This window comes from Microcaecilia unicolor, chromosome 3, assembly GCF_901765095.1.
Source record: "Microcaecilia unicolor chromosome 3, aMicUni1.1, whole genome shotgun sequence".
In the NCBI taxonomy this organism is placed as follows: Eukaryota; Metazoa; Chordata; class Amphibia; order Gymnophiona; family Siphonopidae; genus Microcaecilia; species Microcaecilia unicolor.
Window position 1 is genome coordinate 89,742,916 of NC_044033.1, and position 24,195 is coordinate 89,767,110.

A 24,195-nucleotide genomic window follows, 5' to 3' on the forward strand; every position below is an offset into this window, starting at 1 on the left:
GATCAAAGTCTTATCTACACCTGTACAATTACCTCGCTAAAAGGTTTTCTTCTGACGAACATAGATATGATGGCAGGAAATGGGAGGAATTTGTAGGATTATTCCATACATTTCCTGGTTTTTGGCTTGTTATTTGATAAAATAAACTGGCAGAAAAAATGGTCTTATATTTTAACTTACTGGGATTGGCTTTTAAATGATCTGTACCCAATTTGACAGATAAACTGGAGCTGACGCATAAAGAATCTTATAGACCAATGTACACACCTTAAATTGAACATGAGCCTCCACTGGTAACCAGTGAAGGGCTGACAGTATAAGGAGAAACTGTGTCACTTATATGGGCAGAACCATGTTTTGGATGGTTTGAATGTTTACAAATTTTTTTGGCGACTCACATAAGTGGTATTGAACAATCAGTCAAAACATTTGTATTTTGAGCAAATTGTAAATTCTTCTTAAGATTCTAAATTAAAAGAAAAAAAAAAAAGACTTCCTAATCTTTCTTCGTCTCAGTCATCTCAGTTTCACAGTCTTCCATCCCTTCGATCCAGAAGCATGGTTTAGTCACACCAATTCTAAAAAAGCCCATCTCGACCATACAGTTCCCACAAATTTTCACCCAATTTCTAAACTTCCTAACCTTTGTCATAATACTAGAGAAATTGGTTCGCCAGCAGTTGGAGAACTTCTTGAAAGATACTTGGGCACTCCACCCATTCCAAGTTGGCTTCCAACATAGCTGTAAGCACCAAATCTCTTCTTCACACCTTAAATGACAAAATACACTGTACACTCAATCAACGTCAATCTGTCATCTTAGTTTCCCTAACTCTCTCCTCAGCCCTCGACCTGGTAGTCCACACTCTCCTACTTAGCAGGCTTCATTCTTTAAGTATCTCAGGTAATGTTCTTAGATGGTTTACTGACTCTCTCTCTCTCTAATCGCACTTTCCAACTTTTGCACCGCGGGTCACACTCTGCCATTTTTCCAGTTCTCTTCAGTGTCCCTCAGGGCTCCACTCTTTCTCCCTCACCTCTTCAAAGCTTTCCTAGCCCACCTTCTCACAATCATTCAGGACCAGGTTGCATCCCTTTGTGATATTCAGATCTTTTATTGGGTTCCTTCTTCCACTACTTTCATTGCACCCCTCCATGACTGTCTCACCCTTGTCTCCCAATGGTTGTGTGACTATTCCTTAATGCTGCTAAAATGCAAAGCTATTCGCTTTTCCTAACCCTTCATTCCTTTCCACCTTATCTTCCTGTCCTGGATGGCCACCCTCTTCAGTTCCAAGATTCTGTCAGAATCTAAGGGGTCCTGTTTGACCCCAAGCTCCCACTTATACCTCAGATTAGCTCAGTGGTTTGATCGGCATTTTTTTTTCTTTGCACCTCATCCATTCTCTTCCACCTTTCCTTTCTCCTGCCTCTCTGCATAATCTTCTTCTGGCCCTGGTTATCACCCACTTAGACTACTGTAACTCCCTCTATGATGGCCTTCCACTTTCTTCTCTTATTCACCTTCAATTTATTCAATCCACCACCATTAAATTGCTCCACTGTGCACATGATTTCAACCATATCACCTCTCTTCTTCATGCTGAGCACTGGCTTCCTAGTTCTTCGCATATCCAATTCAAGATTCTCCTTTTTGTCTTCAAGGGTCACTTTCCTTCAGCCCTTGCAAACCTGCATAATTTTCTTATACCCTATACCCCCCTCGCCCACTCTTCCTTCCCTCCTCCTCTAATTTTATTGCTCTCCCCTCACCACAGGCTCTTCGCCTTAGCTAACTTGGACCTTTCCTCTGGAACTCCCTCCCAGCACAGCTCTGCTCTGAATCTTCTCTTCATACATTTAAACAACTTCTCAAAACTTACCTGTTTGCCAAGGCTTTTGCCATGCCTACATCCTAATCCTGCTTTGCCTTGTTGATGTTGTTTTGTTTTGCTCATCTACCTATGACATTGTATTGTAAACCTCATAGCTGCCCTTGCTGGCCACCTTGCGGTAGATCAAGCACTGTGAATGAATAAATACATTTTTGAAATGACCTGAGAATCTAAAGTAAGAGAGCCAGATAGGATGACACAATATAGTGATATTGTCAGCATAGCTAAGTAGTTTATAGCCTGCAGAGGTTGTGGCTTCCCCTAAAGAAAACATTAATGGATTGAACAAAATTGGTGAAAGTGAGAAACCCATTCTCCATCAGCCATTCCTTGGATGTAACATCCTGAAATTTTACTTTATGGTTTCTTGATGTATGAAAACCTTCAAACCATCACTTCCAATTCCTAAGCCATCCAAAATACTTAGCATCAGTTGATGATCTACAAGATCGAACACGCTAGATAGATCAAACTCTCAACAATGATTGACCCTCCACAAATAAAGCAATTAACACTGTTTCTGTACTAAAATGGTTTACAAAAGCCTGATTGCAAATAATTTAATACATCAAACCTATCCAGATAATCCATCAATTGTTTTATCACCACACCCTCCATCATCTTAAACTTTGGGATCAACGCCACTGGATGACAGTTTGTAACATCTGAGATGCCTGCCAGAGATACACACAAACTACACTATCTTAAGTGGTGGCCCTACCATTACACGCTTCATGGAGCAGTATCTCGATCCTTTCCACCCCCCCCCCCCCCCCAACACTGGCCATATTCTGGCATCTCCCTCCTTCCTTTCTGAACCCCCTTCTTCCCCAAGTATACCTTCTTTTTGGGTTTCTCAAAAGTCAGCAGCGATGCCTAGATGCTGCTCTGCCACTAGCACTGGCTTCTTCTCTGTACTGCAGCCCGTCTCCGAGGAAACAGAAGTTACATCAGAAAGGTGGACCAAGTACAGAGAAGCTGCCAGTGCCAGCTGCAGGGCAGCATATGGGAATCGCTGTCACCACCAACTTTTGGAAAATGGTCTGCATAAAAAGAATGTATCACTTTATAATATTTCTATTTATATAATTTTTGGTTTAATTTTGTTGTTTGTCAGTATACAATTACATAGGAGTCATAACCAAGCAATAATACAGGTTTAATGATATCTTAGACCAAACTATTAGTGTTGTTTAACTTACTGTAACAAAGAATCAGATTCATTAAAATTTGATGCTGAGTTGAATAAGGAAAAAAACATTGTGCTTAAAGAAAAACTGAATATACATTATTTTGTTTACAAGGTGCAAGAAAATGAAAATCTAAGGCATTTGTACAATGTCTAGTTATAAGATATTGTACATTATTTGGTGCCTTGGATTTGATTTGCTTCATATTTTCGCTTGTACACGGAAGCATGGTATATAGGAAAGAGCCTACCCCAGAGAAAAAATGCACAGATCATAAGTCTGTATAAAGAAAATATACTAATAAGAGCAATTGCAAAGAAGCTGAAAGTTGCTCATTCATCTGTCATAGCAATGGCCAGATGAAATAGCTTAACAGCTTTCAGCCTCAGGCATGCTCAAGTCAACCAAGAGCTATGGCTGTATGAATAGACAACGCGATCATAATGGCAGCTAAATATTTCCTAACAGCACTGAGTGTTATCAGAGCCAGAATTGCAGGTAGTCCACTGAAAAAACCAAACAATAGAACAATACGCAGATAATTTAATGTTGGACTTCGATCTTGAAAACCGTAGTGGTCTGCTACGAATATCAAAGTTCGGCTCACTTTCTGTCACAAGTACAAGCAATGGACAGCTTCAGCTCACTTTCTGTCACAAGTACAAGCAATGGACAGCTGATCAATGGGAGTGAATTATGTTTTCAGATGAAAGCACTTTTTCTCAGTTCTACAGCTTCTGTAGACATATAAGGAGACCTTTAAAATCAGAGACATAACCTATGGTATGTTATAAGCACCAAAAATTATGGTTTGGGCTGCAGTATCACATTCTAGACAAACAGGGCTGTGGATTACGCTGAAGACTACCACAATCAACAGAACTGTTTATTTGAATATTTTGAAGGAGAAACTGCCAGACTTTATGCTAATTCACAATATAACCCAATTCCAACAGGATGGTGGACCCTGCCATGGAACAAAAGCTGTTAAGTCACACCTGGCTCATGAACAGGTACAACAGCCCAGATTTGAACACTGAAAATGTGTGGACAGTGATGATGCAGAAAGTGGACATACCCATACTTCTGAAGCAAGGCCTTAGACATTGAATCAAAGCTGTATAGACTCAAGAGATAACTCCAGAGTTCTGCAGACACTGGCCAGATCAATGCCAGATCACATATAGACAGTTCAGAACAAAGGACATCACTGTAAATATAAATATCTATCAGAAAATGTATGCAATGACTTTAGATGGTAAACACAATACAGACAATTTGTAGCTTTAAAATCTGATTTGTTTCATGTGTGGGTTCCTAAACGTCAGTCATAAATAATGAAAATGGTGATAGTCGCAAACGTTTGGCCATGACCATAATGTTTAATGTAAAAGTTGATGTAGCAGATTAGTATCTATGAAAGATACCCCCCCCCTCCAAATTTACAAAATAAGAAAACAGTATCCTTATTTTCTATAGAAATATGACAGCAGATAAAGACCAAATGGCCCATTCAGTCTGGCTAGCTGCAGAATCCATTCTCTCTTCCGCTCCCTAAGAGATTTCATGTGCCTGTCTCACAGTTTCTTGAATTCTGATACAGTGTCTCCACCACCTTCACTGGGAGGCTATTCCATGCATCCACCACCCTTTCCATAAAGTATTTCCTTAGATTACTCTGAGCCTATAACCTCTTAACTTCTTCCTAAGCCCTCTCATTCCAGAGCTTTCCTTCATTTGAAAAAGGCTCACCTGCCGTACATTAATGCTATGGAGATATTTAAATGTCTCTATCATATCTCCCCTCTCCCACCTTTCTTCCACATATTGAGGTCTAAGTCTATCACCATATGCATTATGACAGTCCATGGACTCCATTCTGTTTATATCCTTTTGATGGTTTGGTCTCCAGAACTGCATTCTAAATTGGGCCTCATTAGAGGCTTATACAATGGCAATATCACCTCTTTTTTTCCTACTGTCCATTCCTCTCCCTACGCACCCGAGCATCCTTATATATCTAATCAAATTTATGTTGGCCATGCAGACTCCAGGACAAGATATTAGTGCTGTATAATCACTAAGGATCATGCATGGTATTTCTGCTAACAAACACCAGAGCACAAGTATCCAATATACCCAAAGACACTGGATATGCAAAAAAAAAAAAAAAAGTACTTACCTAGAGTTGTATCATTTGAATGGAAGATAAGCTTTCCAAATGACAACCATGTTTAATCAACAGACTTCCTCACAGAGAGGACATCAAAACTAAGGGCAAAACCAATGCTGCTAGAAACCTCTCCACTGGTGTTTGATGCATAATCCTGTAATCCAAGACAGGCAACAGCATGCATGGCCAAAATAAATTTGAGTGAACATGTTTAACATTTGATTATTGACTTGAGAAGAGGAACATATAGACAAATAAATAGAAAAAAAATTTACTTTAGTTTATTTTGAAATAATGTTTTGGGAAACCTTTTGAGGATACTAACCTGTTACACATTGTTGAACAGTGGAGATCTCTCTCTCTTTATATATATATATATATATATATATATATATATATTTTTTTTTTTTTTTTTTATGGTTTCACCCATTAGGAACCACATGAGAGAAGATAGATAGACTCTTGCATCATATACCATAATAGTCTGTTAGTTGGCAAATTTGTTTTGTTTTTTTTGGCAAAGTTTTCTGCCACTCTACAGGGCTTCAGCAGAAGAATGCCTGATTTTTTTTGTAGTTGGGTCCTGATACACCAAATTAAGCTAAGCACAAATAAAAACAGTTCATAGAATTCCCTTTCATCTCCTTTCAAGTGAGGGTTGAGTCTCACAGCTAGAGTTGTAAGGCATGATCATAAGTACATAAGTATTGCCAAACTGGGACAGACCAAAGGTCCATCAAGCCAAGCATCCTGTTTTCAACAGTGGCCAATCCAGGTCACAAATACCTGGCAAGATCCGAAAAAAGTTCAATACATTTTATGCTGCTTATCCCAGAAATAAGCAGTGGATTTTCCCCACGTCATTTTAATAATGGCCTACGGACTTTTCCTTTAGGAAGCCGTCCAAACCTTTTTTTAAACCCCGCAAAGCTAACTGCCTTTACCACATTGTCTGGCAACGAATCCCAGGAGGCTATACATAACTGGAAAAGTTGTTTTTCCGTTTTGTAAATCTTCCTGGTATGGTCACTACTCAGGATTGGAGTAACTAGACTATCAGGAGGTGGTCCTCTGAGTCAAGATGACTCAGAAGACTGGAGGGTGGCCAATGTAACGCCCATTTTTAAAAAAGGTTCCAGCGGAGATCTGGGAAATTATAGACCGGTGAGTCTGACGTCGGTGCCGGGGAAAATGGTAGAGGCTATTATTAAAAACAAAATTACAGAGCACATCCGAGGACAAGGATTACTGAGAACGAGTCAGCACGGCTTTTGTGTGGGGAAATCTTGCATGACCAATTTACTTCAATTCTTTGAAGGAGTAAACAAACATGTGGACAAAGGGGAGCTGATTGATATTGTGTATCTGGATTTTCAAAAGGCATTTGACAAGGTACCTCATGAAAGGATACAGAGGAAATTGGAGGGTCATGGGATAGGAGGAAAAGTCCTATTGTGGATTAAAAACTGGTTGAAGGATAGGAAACAGAGAGTGGGGTTAAATGGGCAGTATTCACAATGGAGAAGGGTAGTTAGTGGGGTTCCTCAGGGGTCTGTGCTAGGACTGCTGCTTTTTAATATATTTATAAATGATTTAGAGATAGGAGTAACTAGCGAGGTAATTAAATTTGCTGATGACAGAAAGTTATTCAAAGTCGTTAACTCGTGACAGGATTGTGAAAAATTACAAGCGGACCTTACGAGACTGGGAGACTGGGCGGCTAAATGGCAGATGACGTTTAATGTGAGCAGTGCAAGGTAATGCATGTGGGAAAAAAGAACCCAAATTATAGCTACGTCATGCAAGGTTCCACGTTAGGAGTTACGGACCAAGAAAGGGATCTGGGTGTCATTGTCGATAACACACTGAAACCTTCTGCTCAGTGTGCTGCTGTGGCTAGGAAAGCGAACAGAATGTTGGGTATTATTAGGAAAGGTATGGAAAACAGGTGTGAGGATGTTATAATGCCGTTGTATCGCTCCATGGTGCGACCGCACCTTGAGTATTGTGTTCAATTCTGGTCGCCGCATCTCAAGAAAGATATAGTAGAATTGGAAAAGGTGCAGAGAAGGGCGACTAAAATGATAGCGGGGATGGGACGACTTCCCTATGAAGGAAGGTTAAGGAGGCTAGGGCTATTCAGCTTGGAGAAGAGATGGCTGAGGGGAGACATGATAGAGGTATATAAAATAATGAATGGAGTGGAATAGGTGGATGTGAAGCGTCTGTTCACGCTTTCCAAAAATACTAGGACTAGGGGGCATGCGATGAAACTACAGTGTAGTAAATTTAAAACAAATCGGAGAAAATGTTTCTTCACCCAACGTATAATTAAACTCTGGAATTCGTTGCCGGAGAAAGTGGTGAAGGCGGTTAGCTTGGCAGAGTTTTAAAAGGGGTTGGACGGTTTCCTAAAGGACAAGTCCATAAACCGCTACTAAATGGACTTGGGAAAAATCCACAATTCCAGGAATAACATGCATAGAATGTTTGTATGTTTGGGAAGCTTGCCAGGTGCCCTTGGCCTGGATTGGCCGCTGTCATGGACAGGATGCTGGGTTCGATGGACCCTTGGTCTTTTCCCAGTATGGCATTACTTATGTACTTATGTAGAAAATGTTTCTTCACCCAACGTGTAATTAAACTCTGGAATTCGTTGCCGGAGAACGTGGTGAAGGCTGTTAGCTTGGCAGAGTTTAAAAAGGGGTTAGACGGTTTCCTAAAGGACAAGTCCATAAACCGCTACTAAATGGACTTGGGAAAAATCCACAATTCCAGGAATAACATGTATAGAATGTTTGTATGTTTGGGAAACTTGCCAGGTGCCCTTGGCCTGGATTGGCCGCTGTCGTGGACAGGATGCTGGGCTCGATGTACCCTTGGTCTTTTCCCAGTGTGGCATTACTTATGTACTTATGTACTTAATGATCTTATGTGTAGAAGTAGTTTGATTTTTGAAAGGGTATTGGGGATTGGCTCTTTTATTATCCTTAGTGGCTCTTTGAGCCACAGACAAAAGAAGAATTAAGATAACTTGTCTGCAGTGGGTTATAAGATCCTAGAGTAAGCAGAAGAGGTAAAGAAATGTGGAATTTGGTGTTTAAAGAGTGTCTTATAGGCTCCAGAAGTTGCAACATACAGACTATTAAAACAAATCTGCAGCAAAAGCAAAAAGAAAGTTATGGCCCATCTGCCTGAATAGAACACACACGGCAAGAGCTAGAAACAAAAGAAAAAAGTTCATGGATTTGATATACCACTTTTCTGAGGTACAACCAAAGTGTTCTGCGCTTATTTTATGCAGGTACTTTCTCTGCCCCTACTGGGCGTTTTTGTACCCAGAAAGAACTTGGAGACCAAGGTTCTAGAAATCCAAGACAAAGGATTTCAACATCTATGAGTTTGCTTCAAGTGATGTGAACAGCACTTTGTTTCCTATTTTTTTTTAGTTTATCACCTACCGAAAACATTTTTTCTTAATTTAACCAAAACTGGGACTAGATTTCAGCTTCTTGCAGGCTAGTACTTTGTGAATGTTGAAAGTGTGTGTCTGCTGAATGTGGGGCCCTGGAGTAGAAAAGAACCATTCCCCATCTCCCCCAATTCCATATGAGCCCAGAAGTTAAATGTGTCAGACCCGATATTCAGCTGGCAGCAATCAGTGCTTTGCTGAATGCTGCCAGTGTTAAACCCAGAAATTCAATACCGGGACATGTCCAGGCACTAGCATTAAATTTTCAGGTTTCCAGAGCTGGCTAGTGCTTAGACCAGTGGTTCCCAAACCTGGTCTTGGAAGCACCCCAGTCAGTCACGTTTTCAGGATATTCACAATGAATATTCATGAGAGATTTGCATACCAATGATGCAGTGCATGCAAATCTCTCTCATGAATATTCATTGTGGATATCATGAAAAGCTGACTAGCTGGGGTGCCTCCAGGACCAGGTTTGGGAACCACTGGCATAGCCAGTGAAGTGTGATATTCAGCACTTAACCGGCTATGGGTTACCACATAAAATAGGATCAATGTTTATGTGGTCTTGTTTATGCAGTTACTCTGGTCAGTTAACTGCTGAATATCAGCACTTAACTGACCAAGAGCCAACTCCGCCCCAAGAACACCCCCAAAACAGCTGGGTTTTTTTCAGCTCGGTGCTAACTGGTTATGTTGGCAGTAACAGGTTAGCTGTTGTTGAAAATGAGTGGTTAGCCCTGAACAGGTGATTTAACCAGCCAGGAGTCATTCTGGCCAATTAAATCACTTTGAATATTGACCCCATCATTCCCAGCTCTTCCATACTTTCCTCCGTTCCAGAAGTGAAGAAGGTACCAAGGAAAGGTTATAAACCCTAATGAAATCTTAAAAGAAAAAGAAAACTACAATACTTACTTTTGACATAGCTGCTCTTTTCAATTTTATTATAAATAATGCAATGCGTGTGTGTGTGTGTATATATATATATGCTTTAACAAACTACAACAAATTAAACTTAATAGATGAAGGTGATAAACTCATTTTTCACGTTCTTCTTAGTTATCGTCATGCAGGGCTTACTAACATGCAGTTTGCTCCATTGATATGCTGATTCTTTTGCTTTCAAACTCCTCCGATAGCTCTTCTACAATTGATAGCTGTGCCCGAGGAAAGCTGCTTTGACTCAGATGCTCAGATGTATACATATGAGGCACAGGAACTATACTCTGATTTGATATTTCAGCAGGGTCTTTTTCGGGCGAATGTCTTTTCTCAAGGTTGAGAACCATCTTTGTGTGTTTTTTCTGTGCTATTCCACATAGGAGAGCTACCACTGTTACCAGCAGTAAAATGGCACAGAGAGGCACGACTATCAGAATTTCCAAATAATTAAAAAATCCAAAGTCTGCAAAAGACAAAAAGAGAGGAGGTTCAATTTAGCTCTAAGATGTCAAGGACTATAATGGAAGTCTTCTCCTAGACTGAACCCTTTTACTGTTGACATACCAGTAGAGGTTGCTACTCAAGTGCCAGTTTGCCACCTCCTCTTCTAGGGCACATTTCCTGCTCATATGTAGATATTTACTTAGCAACACCATGTAATTTGTTTAAAATAGTGGTCTTTAACCAGTAGGTTACTGTGTGTGGAGGAGCAGAAGATAGAAGTTCCAGCCCAACTCACAATCTGCTCCATTAGTCCCTACACCAGGAGTTCTCAATCCTGTCAAGACATACCTAGCCAGTCAGAATTCCAGGATACCCATGATGAATATGCATGAGATAAATTTGCATGCTCTACCTCCATTGTATGTAAATCTATTTCATGCATATCATTGTGGGTATTCTGAAAGCCTGACTGGCTAGGTGTGTCGCAAAGAGAGGGTTGAGAACCCCTGCCCTACATCCATAAGCCATGCAAGCAGAATGAAGATGTAGACTTCTGCTCCTTCTCCTCCCTTCCCAGCATTCAGTTTCTTTTGAAAAAAGGAACATGAATGAGGGAGGGGAAAGAGCAACCACAGGAAACAGGAGTGCTTGCTTTCTGTTCCCACTGTTGCAGATCTGTATATTGTGAGGCCTAGAGAAGAGGCGGCTAAAAAGAACAGGGGAGGGAGGGAGGAAGGAGTATAAGAACTCTGAAAGGAGGAGAAGGGAGAGGAAGAGGGAGAAGGGAGAGGAGGAAACAAAACCTGAATCCTCGGTGTAAGGATTCAAACTAACATTCTTCTAGTCCAATATAACCTATAGCAATCAACAATAAGTCTATCCTCATCCTAGCTAACACTCAAAGCTATTTCCTTTACTTGCCTGCATATCTTTCTCACAACAGAGACAGAGAAACACTAGAAATTTGATGGAGGAATTTATACACAGTCTTGAATACTAAAGCAAAAAAGGAACTTCAGTGCGTTTGTCCTGTCAGTCGAGAGAAAGAATGACTATGAATACATTTTTGTTCACTGCAGTACAAAAAAATAAGGGAAAGGGGCCTTGATATACCGCCTTTCTGAGGTTTTTGCAACTACATTCAAAGCGATTTACATATATTCAGGTACTTATTTTGTACCAGGGGCAATGGAGGGTTAAGTGACTTGCCCAGAGTCACAAGGAGCTGCAGTGGGAATTGAACTCAGTTCCCCAGAATCAAAGTCCACTGCATTAACCACTAGGCTACTGCTCCACTCCTCCACTCCATAAGCCACTGCCAGGCTTAGAAAAATGGTAAGCTTCTGGTTTTACGGCAACATCTTTGCCATTTTATGTATCAACTTCATTTATTATGGTTGGTTTGTTTTGTTCTGTACGATTCTGCATTTGCATTGTAATCAATGCTGTAATATGACCTATATTTAAGTTTCATGTTTAATTTCATGCTTTAGTTGCCAAGTACAGAAGTGTCTCCAGGCAATATACAAAAACAAATAAGCAGACATGAAGGTACTTCAGGTTGGCCAAGCAGTAGAAACATGCGCCATTACCTTTTTCCACTAGAGGGAGCTCGTAATACATCACCTAAATAAGCATTCATTTTAAAATCTATTTGTTAAGGCAGTTCTGGTGGAATTATACATTAGCTTTTACACTGGTTTACCTTATTGTGGACAGTATCATTAAAGACCAGTTAATTTGGAACTTTATTATTAGACATTCATTAGAATTAAAATGAGCTCATGTTACTATGTTACAGGCAGAAATAAAAGTATTTACGCACTTTTATTTAGTTAGTTACATTTGTACCCCGCGCTTTCCCACTCATGGCAGGCTCAATGCGGCTTACATATTGTATACAGGTACTTATTTGTACCTGGGGCAATGGAGGGTTAAGTGACTTGCCCTGAGTCACAAGGAGCTGCCTGTGCCTGCAGTGGGAATCGAACTCAGTTCCTCAGTTAAGTGGCTCATTTTGAAACTCAGAGAGGAAAAAAAAAAAAAACTGTAGCTGAGGCTGCTTCTATAACTGAAATCACAAGAGTTAAGCCTGCTCTGGAGATCAGTGCCACTATAAGCCATGAGCAAGGTTGAGGAACTAGCTCAGAGTGCCCAAAATCCTGCCTCACTGGCAGATTCTTTAACATCGGTGAGAATGTATTCCGTTCTCGCTGCTGTGCTCCCTTTTCTGCACAAATGCAGGTTTAAAGTGTGAGAACAGGTACGTCCTTGTTCTTACTTTTAATTTAAACCTGCGATGATGCCAGCCATCATGCAGGGAGGAGAGTACAGTGGCCAAAGCAAAGCATGTTTTGTTATTTAAAGGCAGATGTGGGCAAGAGAGGGTACTGCAAAGCAGAAACTGGCTCAGGGAATCAACCTCTTAAGCCTGCACTGAAGCAATCACTCATTTCCCTACAACTATATGAAAAACAAAACCCCCAAAACTTAGGGGCAACTGTTGTGCAAACCTTATTTGGCATTCTAAACAAGAAATGTGAAACTACACAGTTCAACATTGCCCTTATTTCTCATTTGTCCTCATTTTGTCAAAACACAATGAAGGGGAGAAGTCAAGATGTCACAGTGATAGAAGTGCTAGCATCTTGTTCCTGCATCGCAAGTGACAGCAGAGGTGCAGGCTCCCCGAGTAAGCTTCAGACCAGTCTGAGCTCTGGCAGTCCTTCCCCTCACCACCACAATTTTTGACCAGCACAGAAAAAATGTTTAGTGGTGCTATTTGCGGCTGAAATGGGAGAATGCGAGCAGGAGGAGGAACAGTATGCTTTGCCCGTTGCTGATGGCACTCCATCGGCATCGGAGATGCAGCTGCTTCTAGTGAAGACTGAATCACATGAGTTGTCAATTCAGGATGGGTATTTTCCTTCAGCTGCTTTCCCAGAAGATACCTCGACTTCAGATGTATTGTTTAGGGCCCCCTGCAAAGAGGTAGGCTTCCCTGGAAGATCGTTTGGGGTCCTTGATAAACACTGAAGAACTCCAGGGGATAGGAAGCAAAATAAATTTATTAATATACAAAGGTCCAAATAAACTTAAAGAGTCCAAATCAAGATACATCAAAAGTGTACTCATAAGAGCTCAGACTTGCCACAACCATGTTTCAGTGATAGATGCCTGCATCAGGAGTCAAAGCATCTGAGAAACTTAATGAAACGTGCCTATCCATGCATGTCTGCACTAGGTTCGTGAAGGCACGTTCATTTGTACCGATTATTGTATTAATGGTGTGGCATTTCCATAAATTGCTTGTTGTGTGTTAAGTTTCTCAGATGCTTTGACTTCTGATCAGGCGTTTTATCACCAAAACACAGCTCTGTGTTGAATCTATGAGCTCATATTGATTAATCTTGATTTGGACTCTTTATATTAATGAATTATTTTGCCTTCTATCCTCTGGAGTTCTTCTTTATTTATATTAGAAGACCATTGGTCCATCCCTGTTCTCTTTGTATATTGTTGACTTTGTGCAGCTTTTACAAAGGACAGCCTTGTTTTACATTGAAAGATGGAGGCATTGGGAAATGGTTTTTAGAATAAGAACATTAGGCTATTAAACTTTCCAAAGACCAGGCTACCAGCTTCAAACATTCTATTAAATAATGTGTTAAAAATCTCTAAACTTGATAACATAATTGTGTCCAAAATGTATTTCCCTGCAGGGAAGAGAAGGAAAATGAAGAGGAGTGGGATGGATTCTATTGTTTCAGTTGACAGTATAGATCGGTCTGATTTATTTATTTGAGTCCTGATGATGATACAATCGGTAGAGCTACTCTTATGGTTTTGACTCAGAAGCAGAAAACTCTTTGTTTAAAAATTATTTCAAAGCTTAAGGAAGTGCTTTTTGGGGTCAGAAGGTGGCTATGTTTCCTGATGTGGCCAAGGGCACATAAGTTAGGAGAAATGTGTTTCTCCAGCTCAAGGCTAGACTTGCTACTAAAGAAGCAACTTTTTTTGTAACTATTTTTATTTTATTTTTCAGTTGTCTTATTTTTTTAATAAATGACCACACAAAACCATGCCATAACAAAAATTCCACTGTATTCCTGTATCAAATATTTGAGAACCTGAGGTCAATACATAATGTCATTGAGGACTGTTAGTTCCCCTGTAAATGCATAACTGGGCATCAGGACATTTACTCTGTGTTGGGTCCATGAAGGTATAGCCATTTCTTCAAAATACAAGTCAACGTTAATGTTTCGTCTGGAAACCTAGTCTGCCTGTATGTATGTGTGGAGGCTTTATTGATGGCTTTCGTGGTGATGGATTGATGGATGATTCTCTATAATATTTAGATATTTCTTCTTTCTTTACTTTTTCCTCCATTGATGTGTAGAGGAAATATTTTGGTTTTGTTCTTTATTTAAAGTAATGGTTTCTGTTCCAGTTTTCTCCTCTTCCTTGTTCTTTTATGGGAATTGTGTATTTGAAAATTGCCAAAAGAAAAAAAATGAGGTTTGCAATTATCAAAATAAGGCCTATTTACTAAGATGCACTATAGGCGTATTAGCGTTTTTAATGCACGTAAATGGTAGACGCATGTTAAACGCTAATGCACCCATAGGAATGTATAGGCGCATTAGCATTTAATGTGCCTTAACTTTATAGGCGCGTTAAACACTAACGCACCTTAGTAAACATAGCCCCTAACTAATGTTTTTCTAGAATTTTGATTGTCCTTACTCTATCACAGAAAGGGGATCCCTTGGCTATCTCATTGAAGGATGGATATAATCTGCCAGTACCAGTGATTCTGACCAGGATTTACTTATGCTTCTTGTTAGTTCAGGTCTAGTTATATTCTCCACTCCAACCCAGGTTTTAGAAATTATATTACCAAGTTGCCAAGGAAAAGTGGCTCATGCCCCACCCTCCTAGAGACCAAGGTGATAAGTTTACTTCCATCTTAATTTCAGTGGTCAGAGGTGGAAGGTATGTTAAGTTTAACTAATCTTTAACTATTAAATGAATTGGGCATGTGAGGTAGGGATGTGTATGGAAAACATTTTCAGATGTTTTGGAGTCATTGATGGACATTTTCCTAATATTCCGACTTTTCAGTTTCACATTCATTTTAATAATTTTTTCACATGTTTTTAGTCAACTTAACATGCATTAATTCATAGGTTAACATACATTCTAAGTGAATTTAGCCCATATTAATTTTTTAAGGTGTGCTGATGAATGCATATCCCTAAGGGTAGAGGGAAGGGGGCTGGAAATGTGGGGAGTTCCAGACTCATGCCGCCTGGATGCAGGGATCCTTTAATCTAGACATTGGAACCAGAGACCTTGGATTAAGGGGGTCCTCAAATTGTGAATCCCATCAGGAGTCAACCTTTGGGAACTCCTGTCTTTGGTGGCTGATTTTCTAAAAATGTTGCCTAGATTTTCACTAAGTCTATGCAAAATTAACACTGTAGTTCACTAAACCTCCAGGAGTGAAGTAAAGATTAAGAGGGAAGCTAGGAGCGCTCACATTTGCACATCTGTTCCTTTGGATACATCCCCTTAAGGCAGGGGTTTTCAACGCAGTTGTTGTGGCACATCAGGATAGCCTGAAAACCCCAAGGACTGGATTGAAAACCTCTCCCTTAAAGGGTCATATTAGCAAAGAAGGTGTGTCCCTTACAATCACTAAGCATTGGGATCAGAGGTGAACCCTCTACCCTCAGGCTGCTTCTTACTTAACCCTTATAACACCAGAAGTTATTTTAGTGAAGATTTTCTGCATGCTATGAGGGAATTAAATCATCACACTAAGCTTAGCACTATCAGCCCCACAGACAGGCAAGGGTAGCATGAGAACACCCTCATCAACCATACACTGCCATGCGTTAAATCAATGGATGTGCTTACTACTACTAGTTCACTACCGAGCCTTAGCCCAGACCTCTGAAACACAAACTACAATCTCCTCCCCCCCAAAATTCCTGAAACAGCATTCATTTCTAAACAGAGTGCTGGCGATACCGATTATTATGCTATAAAAATATTCTAAAATGCTAAAATTCTAACTAAAATGCTTATACCCCCTCCACCTTTCAGTTTTTTCCTCAATCTCCTCCCCCTACAACCATCTGCATCACCTTTCCCATCTGCCAACCATAATATGGGCTGAGGCTGCAATATGTTTTCTTTGTAACTTTTTTGTTGCCACAGACAGTATTAACTATCCTTACAGTTGCATCACTCCTCCAAATATATCTAGTGCATGCATAAGTACGATTAAGTACGATGTGTACTCCTGGGACCCCCCCTCTACGGCAACTCTCTATTGCTGCACTTATTTTGGAAGCCCACTTAATTCTCTATGGCAGTGTTCCCCAACCTTTTGAAGATTATGGCACATGCACTTTAAAAGAATGTTATCCCAGTATGCAATGGTGCTCCTTGGAGGAAGGGGGAGGAAGATCTTTAACAATGAGGCTAGCCTGGGGGAAGAGAGCTCAGTGATTTTACAGGACACACTTCCTCTGCTAAAATGATGCCTTTAATGGTACATATTCAAGGGAAGAGATCACCTGGTAAGAAGAGGAGTTGCCCAGTGACCTATATCTTTAGAAGGGTTTTCCCCCATTTTCTCTGATCCTACAGATTCCTATGAGAACTTCCCTCCAAATGCAGATGACAATTTTTGTGCCTTGCTCAGACAAATGGTGACAGAACTCACAAGGGAAGGGTTGATGTTGGATCTAGTGCTCACGAATGGAGGACGTGTTTCCAACATCCGGGTGGTTAAAAAAAAAACCCACTGCTGCCAACTGACTATTGGGGAGCTTGATTCATCTCTAACTATGGAATATCAAATCAATATGCAAGGCGTTCTGGAAATCGAGACAACTCCAATTGAAGCCTATATTTTGACAAAACTTTATTGTAATCCCTTTTATTTGGGTTGCTCTAGAAAAGTTATTCTTAAATTGTAAACCCCTCAAAACACTGCCGCCAGACTATTTCACACAGAAAGGTTTGAGACAGTAATGCCATTGTTTTGTAAACTACACTGGTTACTGATTATTGGCAGGACAGCTTTTAAATTAATTGCTCCATTTTCAAGATACTTCATGGCCAGGCTTCATCACTTTTAAGCCAACTATTGACCTTTTCTCCCTACCTGGGATATGCATAACAACAAAGCTTATTGCTTCATTTTTTGGATGTATAAAAATATTAAAGTGCAAAAGATCTTTCCCAAACAATGACATATCAGGCAGTCTTAACTTGAAATTCATTGCCACTGGAAATTAGGTCTCAAGATAATGATATGATAATATTTTTCATAAGAAGTTGAAAACCTCTTTTTAAGAAATATTTAATTATGTTTTAAATTTTATTTTAAATTTTATTTAATCTAGGAATGCCTCATTTCTATTTTGTGATCCGCAGTAGTTTACGGAATATAAGTTTTATTTGTATGTAGTGCATTATATTGTATTTATCAAGCAAAGGCTGAACAGAGAATTGGGAATAAACGTATATTTGATGACATGGAGTTAGGTTGGTTCCAACATGTACCTTGAGAGCTCAGTAATAAAGCTGGCTGCAGAACTGGTTTTTAAAAGGCATCCTGGATGGCAGCACAACAAGTGCCCTTCCCACTCCTTTACATACAGGATACCATCCTTGCTAGACACTACTAGTATTACATTCAGCCCTGTGTCAGTCTGAGAAGCAGGTATCTTTTCAGAAAGATGAAAAGCACAATTATAAATGGTACCTGACTGCTGGATGCTGACACACAGAGTGCCAGATGCTGCAGGAGAACGGTCTTCATAGCCTCTCTTACAGTGGCAAGAGTAAGTGCCAAACTCATTCAGACATGCGGCCTGTTTGTCACACACGTGTATTGTAAGTCTGCATTCATCCACATCTGCAATAAATGATACTCAGTATTAAACAAATAAAAAAAAAAAGACATAACTACCATTAAATGCAATTTATTTAGAATATCAAAACCATTTAATCAATGGCATTTAAAAATCAAAGGAATGTTTTTTTTTACTCAGAAAATTACAAACTACCCAAAACATGGCTGTACGTCCAATATGCAGATCACCCTGTTTCACCAAAGCAACACCTTTTCTGTATGCTCTACACGGGTTGCCAATAAAAGAAAGAATATCATTTAAATTATGTGTATTTATTCACCAAATTCTATATGGCTTGGCACCATCCTACATGTACAATCGCATTGAATTACCATCACACAATGCCATTATGTCATCCAGAGAATATCTTACCTTACATTTTCCTAACTGTAAAAATGTGAGCTACAAATCAATCCATAATGCCAATTTCTCATATCAAGGAACCAAACTTTGGAACTTTGTTCACAAAATAATAAAATGTACAGACATTCAGAAGCCTTCTGAAAACATATTTCTTGAGATTAGTCTTTCATGACAACAATCAAATTTAAATTGAATGTAACTAATGATTGCTGCCAATTATTACTCTCCAACAACATTATTTTGGTTCCAGATTAATTCAAAGCTTGTTCAACTCAATCTAACTCCATCATTAGTATATTTCTTCTACATTTTACCTCCAAGAAGTACCATACCCTAAAAACAATTCATCTCTCTTCATGTAATATAAATTCATACTTAGCTCTGGAGCGGTTCACATGCTGTATCTTAATTTTCTGTTAAATTTCAAAAATGTATTTCTCAATAATGTTTGTTATGTAAGCCACATTGAACCAGAGTATACTCTCTGGATAATGCAGGATATAAATGTCAAAGAAATTCATTCAAAAGGAAGTTTAAAAATAAACCACTATGATACGAGCAAACTAACAGAGCATGTGTACTATCTACTGGAGTTCTCCATCATGACTCAAGCAACGCAAGCAGGACTGGATTAACAGTATAATGGGCCCTTGGCAAACTTGTGGGCTCCCCTACCATCGACCTCCCTTCTCTTTTCTCACCACTGCCCCCTCCCCCACCACATTTCATCTTTCCAAAAGTAGCAGATAAAAATGCAGAGCATACCCCTCCGAAGGGACACCACCTTGTAGTGGTGGAGGGGCTTCTGTGTTTCAATGACTCAGAGGGCTATGCTGAAGGGTTACCCATATCAGACAGGCCTCTGAGGAGAAACCAGACAAAGTGTCCCAAACTAGGGAGAGTGGAAAGATGGCGACCTGAAGCTCATATGCTCAACAGCCCAGCTGTCCTCTGAAGTTCTGTCTTTGTTCACTTGAAATTTCCTCTCTGCATTTGCAGTTACCTTAACTGAGAGGAAGGGGACAATGGGGGGGTCAGCTGCCAATGGCCAGCGCTTTGTCCCCTGCGCATCAAGTGTGGGACCGCTGCGCGACGAGCTGCCCACAGATGACTGGGTTGGTGAGTCCTTTGATTAGCGCCAGCAAAGGAGCGTTGATGCTCTTGGACCTGGAAACAACTTCATTGCTCCTGAATCATTTAACCATTATGTCCAAAGGAGTGGAGGAGTGAGTTAGGAGTGTATGCTCAAACGGAAGTAGTTTACAGCTGAACCCGTGTCGGCGGTGCCACTCCTAAACCCATAAGAGCTATCAGCTTGGAGTTTTTCGCTCCTGTGGAGGTTAAATTGAATATCATCTGGAAGGCGCTCCAGGACCTAACGGTGGTAGTAAATAATTTTGCTTCAGATATAATCTTATTAGTGAGCCACATGGATAATCTAATCGAATGCTTTGAGAATGAAAAATTGATACAGCAAATGAAGTTCTACAGGAGTAGAAAACGGTTAAGATTTTAAAAATGATAATAGACCAGAAAAATTTGAACAAAATGAATATTATTACAGATGATTAATATCGAGATTGTTGTTTTCCCAGAATTCCGGGTGTGACTCCTAAAGTTTTTTCCTCTGAAATCAGAGGCGTATCTGAAATGCAGCGGTAGGGGGGGCCAAGGCCAGAGTGAGGGGGCACATTATAGCCCCCCCCCCCCCACCGTCGTCACCTACCTTTGCTGACGGGGGACCAAAACCCCCGCCAGCCGAGGTCCGCTTCCTCCTGCTGCTGCCTTTAAAAATATTCCTTCGGCTGGCGGGGGACCCCAACCCCCGCCAGCCAAGCCGAGGTCTTTTAAAGTTCTTTTTCGTCCTCCGGAGTCCGTGCTGTTCAAAGCTGCTCCTTTCAGTCTGATGTCGCTGCACATTGTACATGCAGGACGTCTTCTGCACATACAACATGCAGCGACGTCAGACTCCGAAAGGAGCAGCTTTGAACAGCACGGACTCCGGAGGATGAAAAAGAACTTTAAAAGACCTCGGCTCGGCTGGCGGGGGTTGGGATCCCCCGCCAGCCGAAGGAATATTTTTAAAGGCAGCGGCAGGAGGAAGCGGACCTCGGCTGGCGGGGATTGGGGTCCCCCGTCAGCAAAGGTAGGTGACGGCGACAGTGGGGTCCAGGGCAAAATCTGCGGGGGCCCAGGCCCCCGTGGCCCCATGCAGATACACCCCTGTCTGAAATGATTCTTCTTAGTATATTAATTCAAAAGGAGTGAAGCCTGTGAAACTAAGATTACCTTAATCAGTGGGAATTGGATTAGAGAAGTGTTTGTATTGTTAAATAATTTCTGGTTTTAAAAGAGAAAAAAATGAAATCAGGTGTATAATTTCCACTAATATTGGACAATAAGTATGTTTCCAACGAAATAAAGTGACTATACATCGTTTTGGGTTTGAAGAAGCCAACTAGACGATCAATGTGGAATAATGATTCAGATAAATAATAACTGGGGATAATCAGGTTAATACTACGTTTCCTGAAAGTCCACTGCACTAACCACTAGGCAATTTGGGTCAATTTGGCATGGACCAAATGACAGTTGAAAAAACCAAAACAAAGTGGGGGGGAGGGGGAGTCAAAAGCCTGAAGGAAAGCTTGCAGAAATGAGGAGGGGGATAAAGACATGGGTAAGCAACGTACAAGATTCTGCTGATAATGGTAGGTGGAATAAACTGACATTGGAAGATCGGTGACCCCAGAATGCTGGAACAGGAAAGTCCTCAGGAGCAGAATGGAGAGGCACCATTAAGAAGACTGTTAACAGAGTTAAGAGTGCTAAAAAGGGACAGGCAAAGATATAAAGGTTCACCCCCGGAATTCACTCCAAGGAGCTCGCCCATGAAACATGACCTGCTGCTTGGGCATGTGCACTTGGCAGGATACACTGCTAGCTGCTTGACTATGTAGCTGCACTTCTGGGTGACAGTTACATTTCAGGTCATGTGCCTGGCTGGAGGATCAGGGTGTGAACAGGAGCAATTCAGCAGAGAGCAATGCACAGAAACAGGGTGATCAAAGTTATAAGTAAATAAAAATTTCCACAAAAGAATTATAAAAGGTTTTCTTGGATTTTTTTTATAATTGCATGAATTAAAAGATAAGAAAAAAAGAAGCACTTTGGCCATTTTCCAGGAGGTCCTATTTGCAAGGATACATTTAGTAAAATGTTGCTCTGGTTACATATTCTCTCTCAGATTGCAAGTGAAGGACAATCTCTCTCTGTATAAGTGCATTCTCTAATATGATTGGTATTGAAATAAAATATTAGTTTGTTCATAACCAGATTAAGACCAGTAAGACTATCATCTACTGTATTGTTATCTGATCTTTGACAGTCAACACACATCAGCATGAAATACTGAACTTTGTCAAAAGTGGAACACATTTCACTTACACTCAAGTTTCTGAACATATGTCAGCAATTAGCTTAACATAAACTGCCCTACATTTACCATACCTTCAACTGATATGGAAACCAGTGTGGCTGTCTCGTTTCCCAATGTGCTGTTGGTCAATGTGTCAAGCTGAGATTTTACTTCTTGTGTCTTATTCCCCGTTTCAGGTTTCAAATGGATCCAAAATGATACCACCATATTGCGTGTTTTCATACTACATGAAAGCCAAAATATTTTTCAACAATGTTAAAAATACAACAAAAAAGATATAAAGTATTTCATTAAAAGTTCTGATCTTGATTGTGGAACAAGATCTAAAATGTGTATCCTATCAGTTCAATATATTTAGTTACAAACAAACAATACATGACATTAACAGGCTCCTTGTAAATGTACAGCTGAAACCTGGTTAGTGAAAGGGCTCAGTGGCAAAAAACATCCACCTAACCAAGGTGCTTCTTCATTTTAAACGTTTAGACCATTTCATCAACCATCTACATCAACAAGTTTCATTATACAATAATTGGTACACCTGCTTTAGTTATTTTTTGCAGTTCTTTAATGTCTAATTACATAGGTCCCATTACCTGGACCTTTATTTTTCCCTACAGTGCATTCTTTGAATATTTTCTGAGAGATTTTCCTATATGGAAGTGGGCACTATTACATAAGAGATCTTTCCAAATCAGTACTACAGCTGAGTGGAATCAAGTTTATTCAGCATTGGGTAAAGTTTTCAGCAGTTTGCAATAAATTCTAAAAAGATAGAAGAGACTAAAAATAAAAATGTGATTTCTCTAATTTCCATCTTCAAACAGGAAAGCAGGGAGAGAGAAAGCATAACTGTGTATTCCAAAGCCCGACAATCCATGGACTTAAGCATACCCACATCAGGCAACCATCCAAATTAAGGAAAACTAGACAGCGAGCAAGACTCCCTAAGCAAATGTATCACAAAAAGATAGGTTTTTTTTAGACTGGTCTTAAATTTCTCAAAGGAGGTCTCTAAGATGGGAGAGCATTCGGGTGGGTAGGACCAGTGACACTGAAACTAACTCTCCAAATTGTGTTTAATCTGAACGATTAGGTTGGTTTTGTTGGAAGGATCTACAATGTAAGTGCACAGAAAGAAGAGTAAGGTATTGTGGCCTAAAAGTCAGTCACCGATATTTTATATCACAAACACAGATATATCTTTCTAATGTGCAGGTTCTGTATTGAGAATATACTAATAAAGGCAGTTATTACAAACCCTGATGGCAAGGGAAAAGATGGAAGTTAAGCAGCAGCATCTTATGAAGATAAAATGCAACACAGAAAACAAGTATTAGAAATTTGATTTTAAAGAAATATTTCACAATATATGCTCAGACACACTTAGCACTTTTGCACATAGATACATGGAGGGTAATTTATAAACAGGTGACCTAGGTTGGGAAACCACATAGGCACCTCTCTTATAAAGACACAAATGTGCCTGTGTCTTTATAAACTACCCTGTAAAAGCTGCTGAAATCATGGATAAAATGAACATGTGTGCATATACAACTGCTTGGAGGGAGATATACATATGTAAATTGCATTTCCACCTATGCTTTGTCCAAAATTGGCCCCTGAACATGCCTACACCCAAGTCATGTAGAAAGTATGCACGTTGTTGTCATCATGTGAACCTTTATAAGTGCCAGTTTACGTGTGTATGCTGGCATAAACATAGAAAATACCAGTTATAAAATTATGCCCCAAAAATGGGAACACACACATTTGCCCCAAGATTCTATATATGGTGGCCAAAATTGAGTGTTGCTATTTGGGTACCAATCCAAAATGTACGCCCAACTAAATTGGCTAACGAGCCAATCAATGTCAATAATTGGTTGCTAATTGGCACCAAGTTGAATCTGCACACACATCTCGCTACACACTATTCTATAACAATGCGCACCCAAATCCCGTAGCACACAACTCAAAAGGGGGCGTGGCCATGGGAGGTACATGGGTGTTCATAAAATTTACACACTGTAAATTTGGAATTACAACTGGTTTCAGCAGGCTCCCAAAATGTGTAACTGGCTCCCAAATTTGGGCGCTGAAATTGACACTCCATGCTATCCTATAATGGGTACTCATCTTTGAGTGCCCATTATAGAATAACGTCAAGTGCCAATTTTTTCGGTGCCAATTTTTGAGCATCACTTACTGAACCTAGCCCTTGGTCCCTAGATTGTTGCATTAATCACAAACTACAAAACTTCATACCTTTTGCTTTCTAATACGATTTCAACATGTCTTGAAAGAACAGATAGTTTCTCCTTTATCTGCAAAGAA

At 40.1% G+C, this 24,195-nt stretch overlaps 1 protein-coding gene across 2 annotated transcripts in view; it reads right to left on the reverse strand.

The window, feature by feature from the left end:
• Window positions 1–9,665: 9,665 nt before the first annotated feature.
• LOC115465589 overlaps window positions 9,666–24,195 on the reverse strand; it is a 96,983-nt gene continuing 82,453 nt past the window's right edge. For both annotated transcript variants that reach the window (XM_030196162.1, XM_030196161.1), the window contains 4 exons: window positions 24,127–24,185; window positions 21,930–22,081; window positions 17,906–18,058; window positions 9,666–10,138 (listed from right to left, as the gene is read on the reverse strand). In XM_030196162.1, coding sequence (XP_030052022.1) covers window positions 9,813–10,138; window positions 17,906–18,058; window positions 21,930–22,081; window positions 24,127–24,185 — 690 coding nt within the window. In that variant the 3' untranslated portion in view covers window positions 9,666–9,812. The remainder of the gene's footprint in view (window positions 10,139–17,905; window positions 18,059–21,929; window positions 22,082–24,126; window positions 24,186–24,195) is intronic.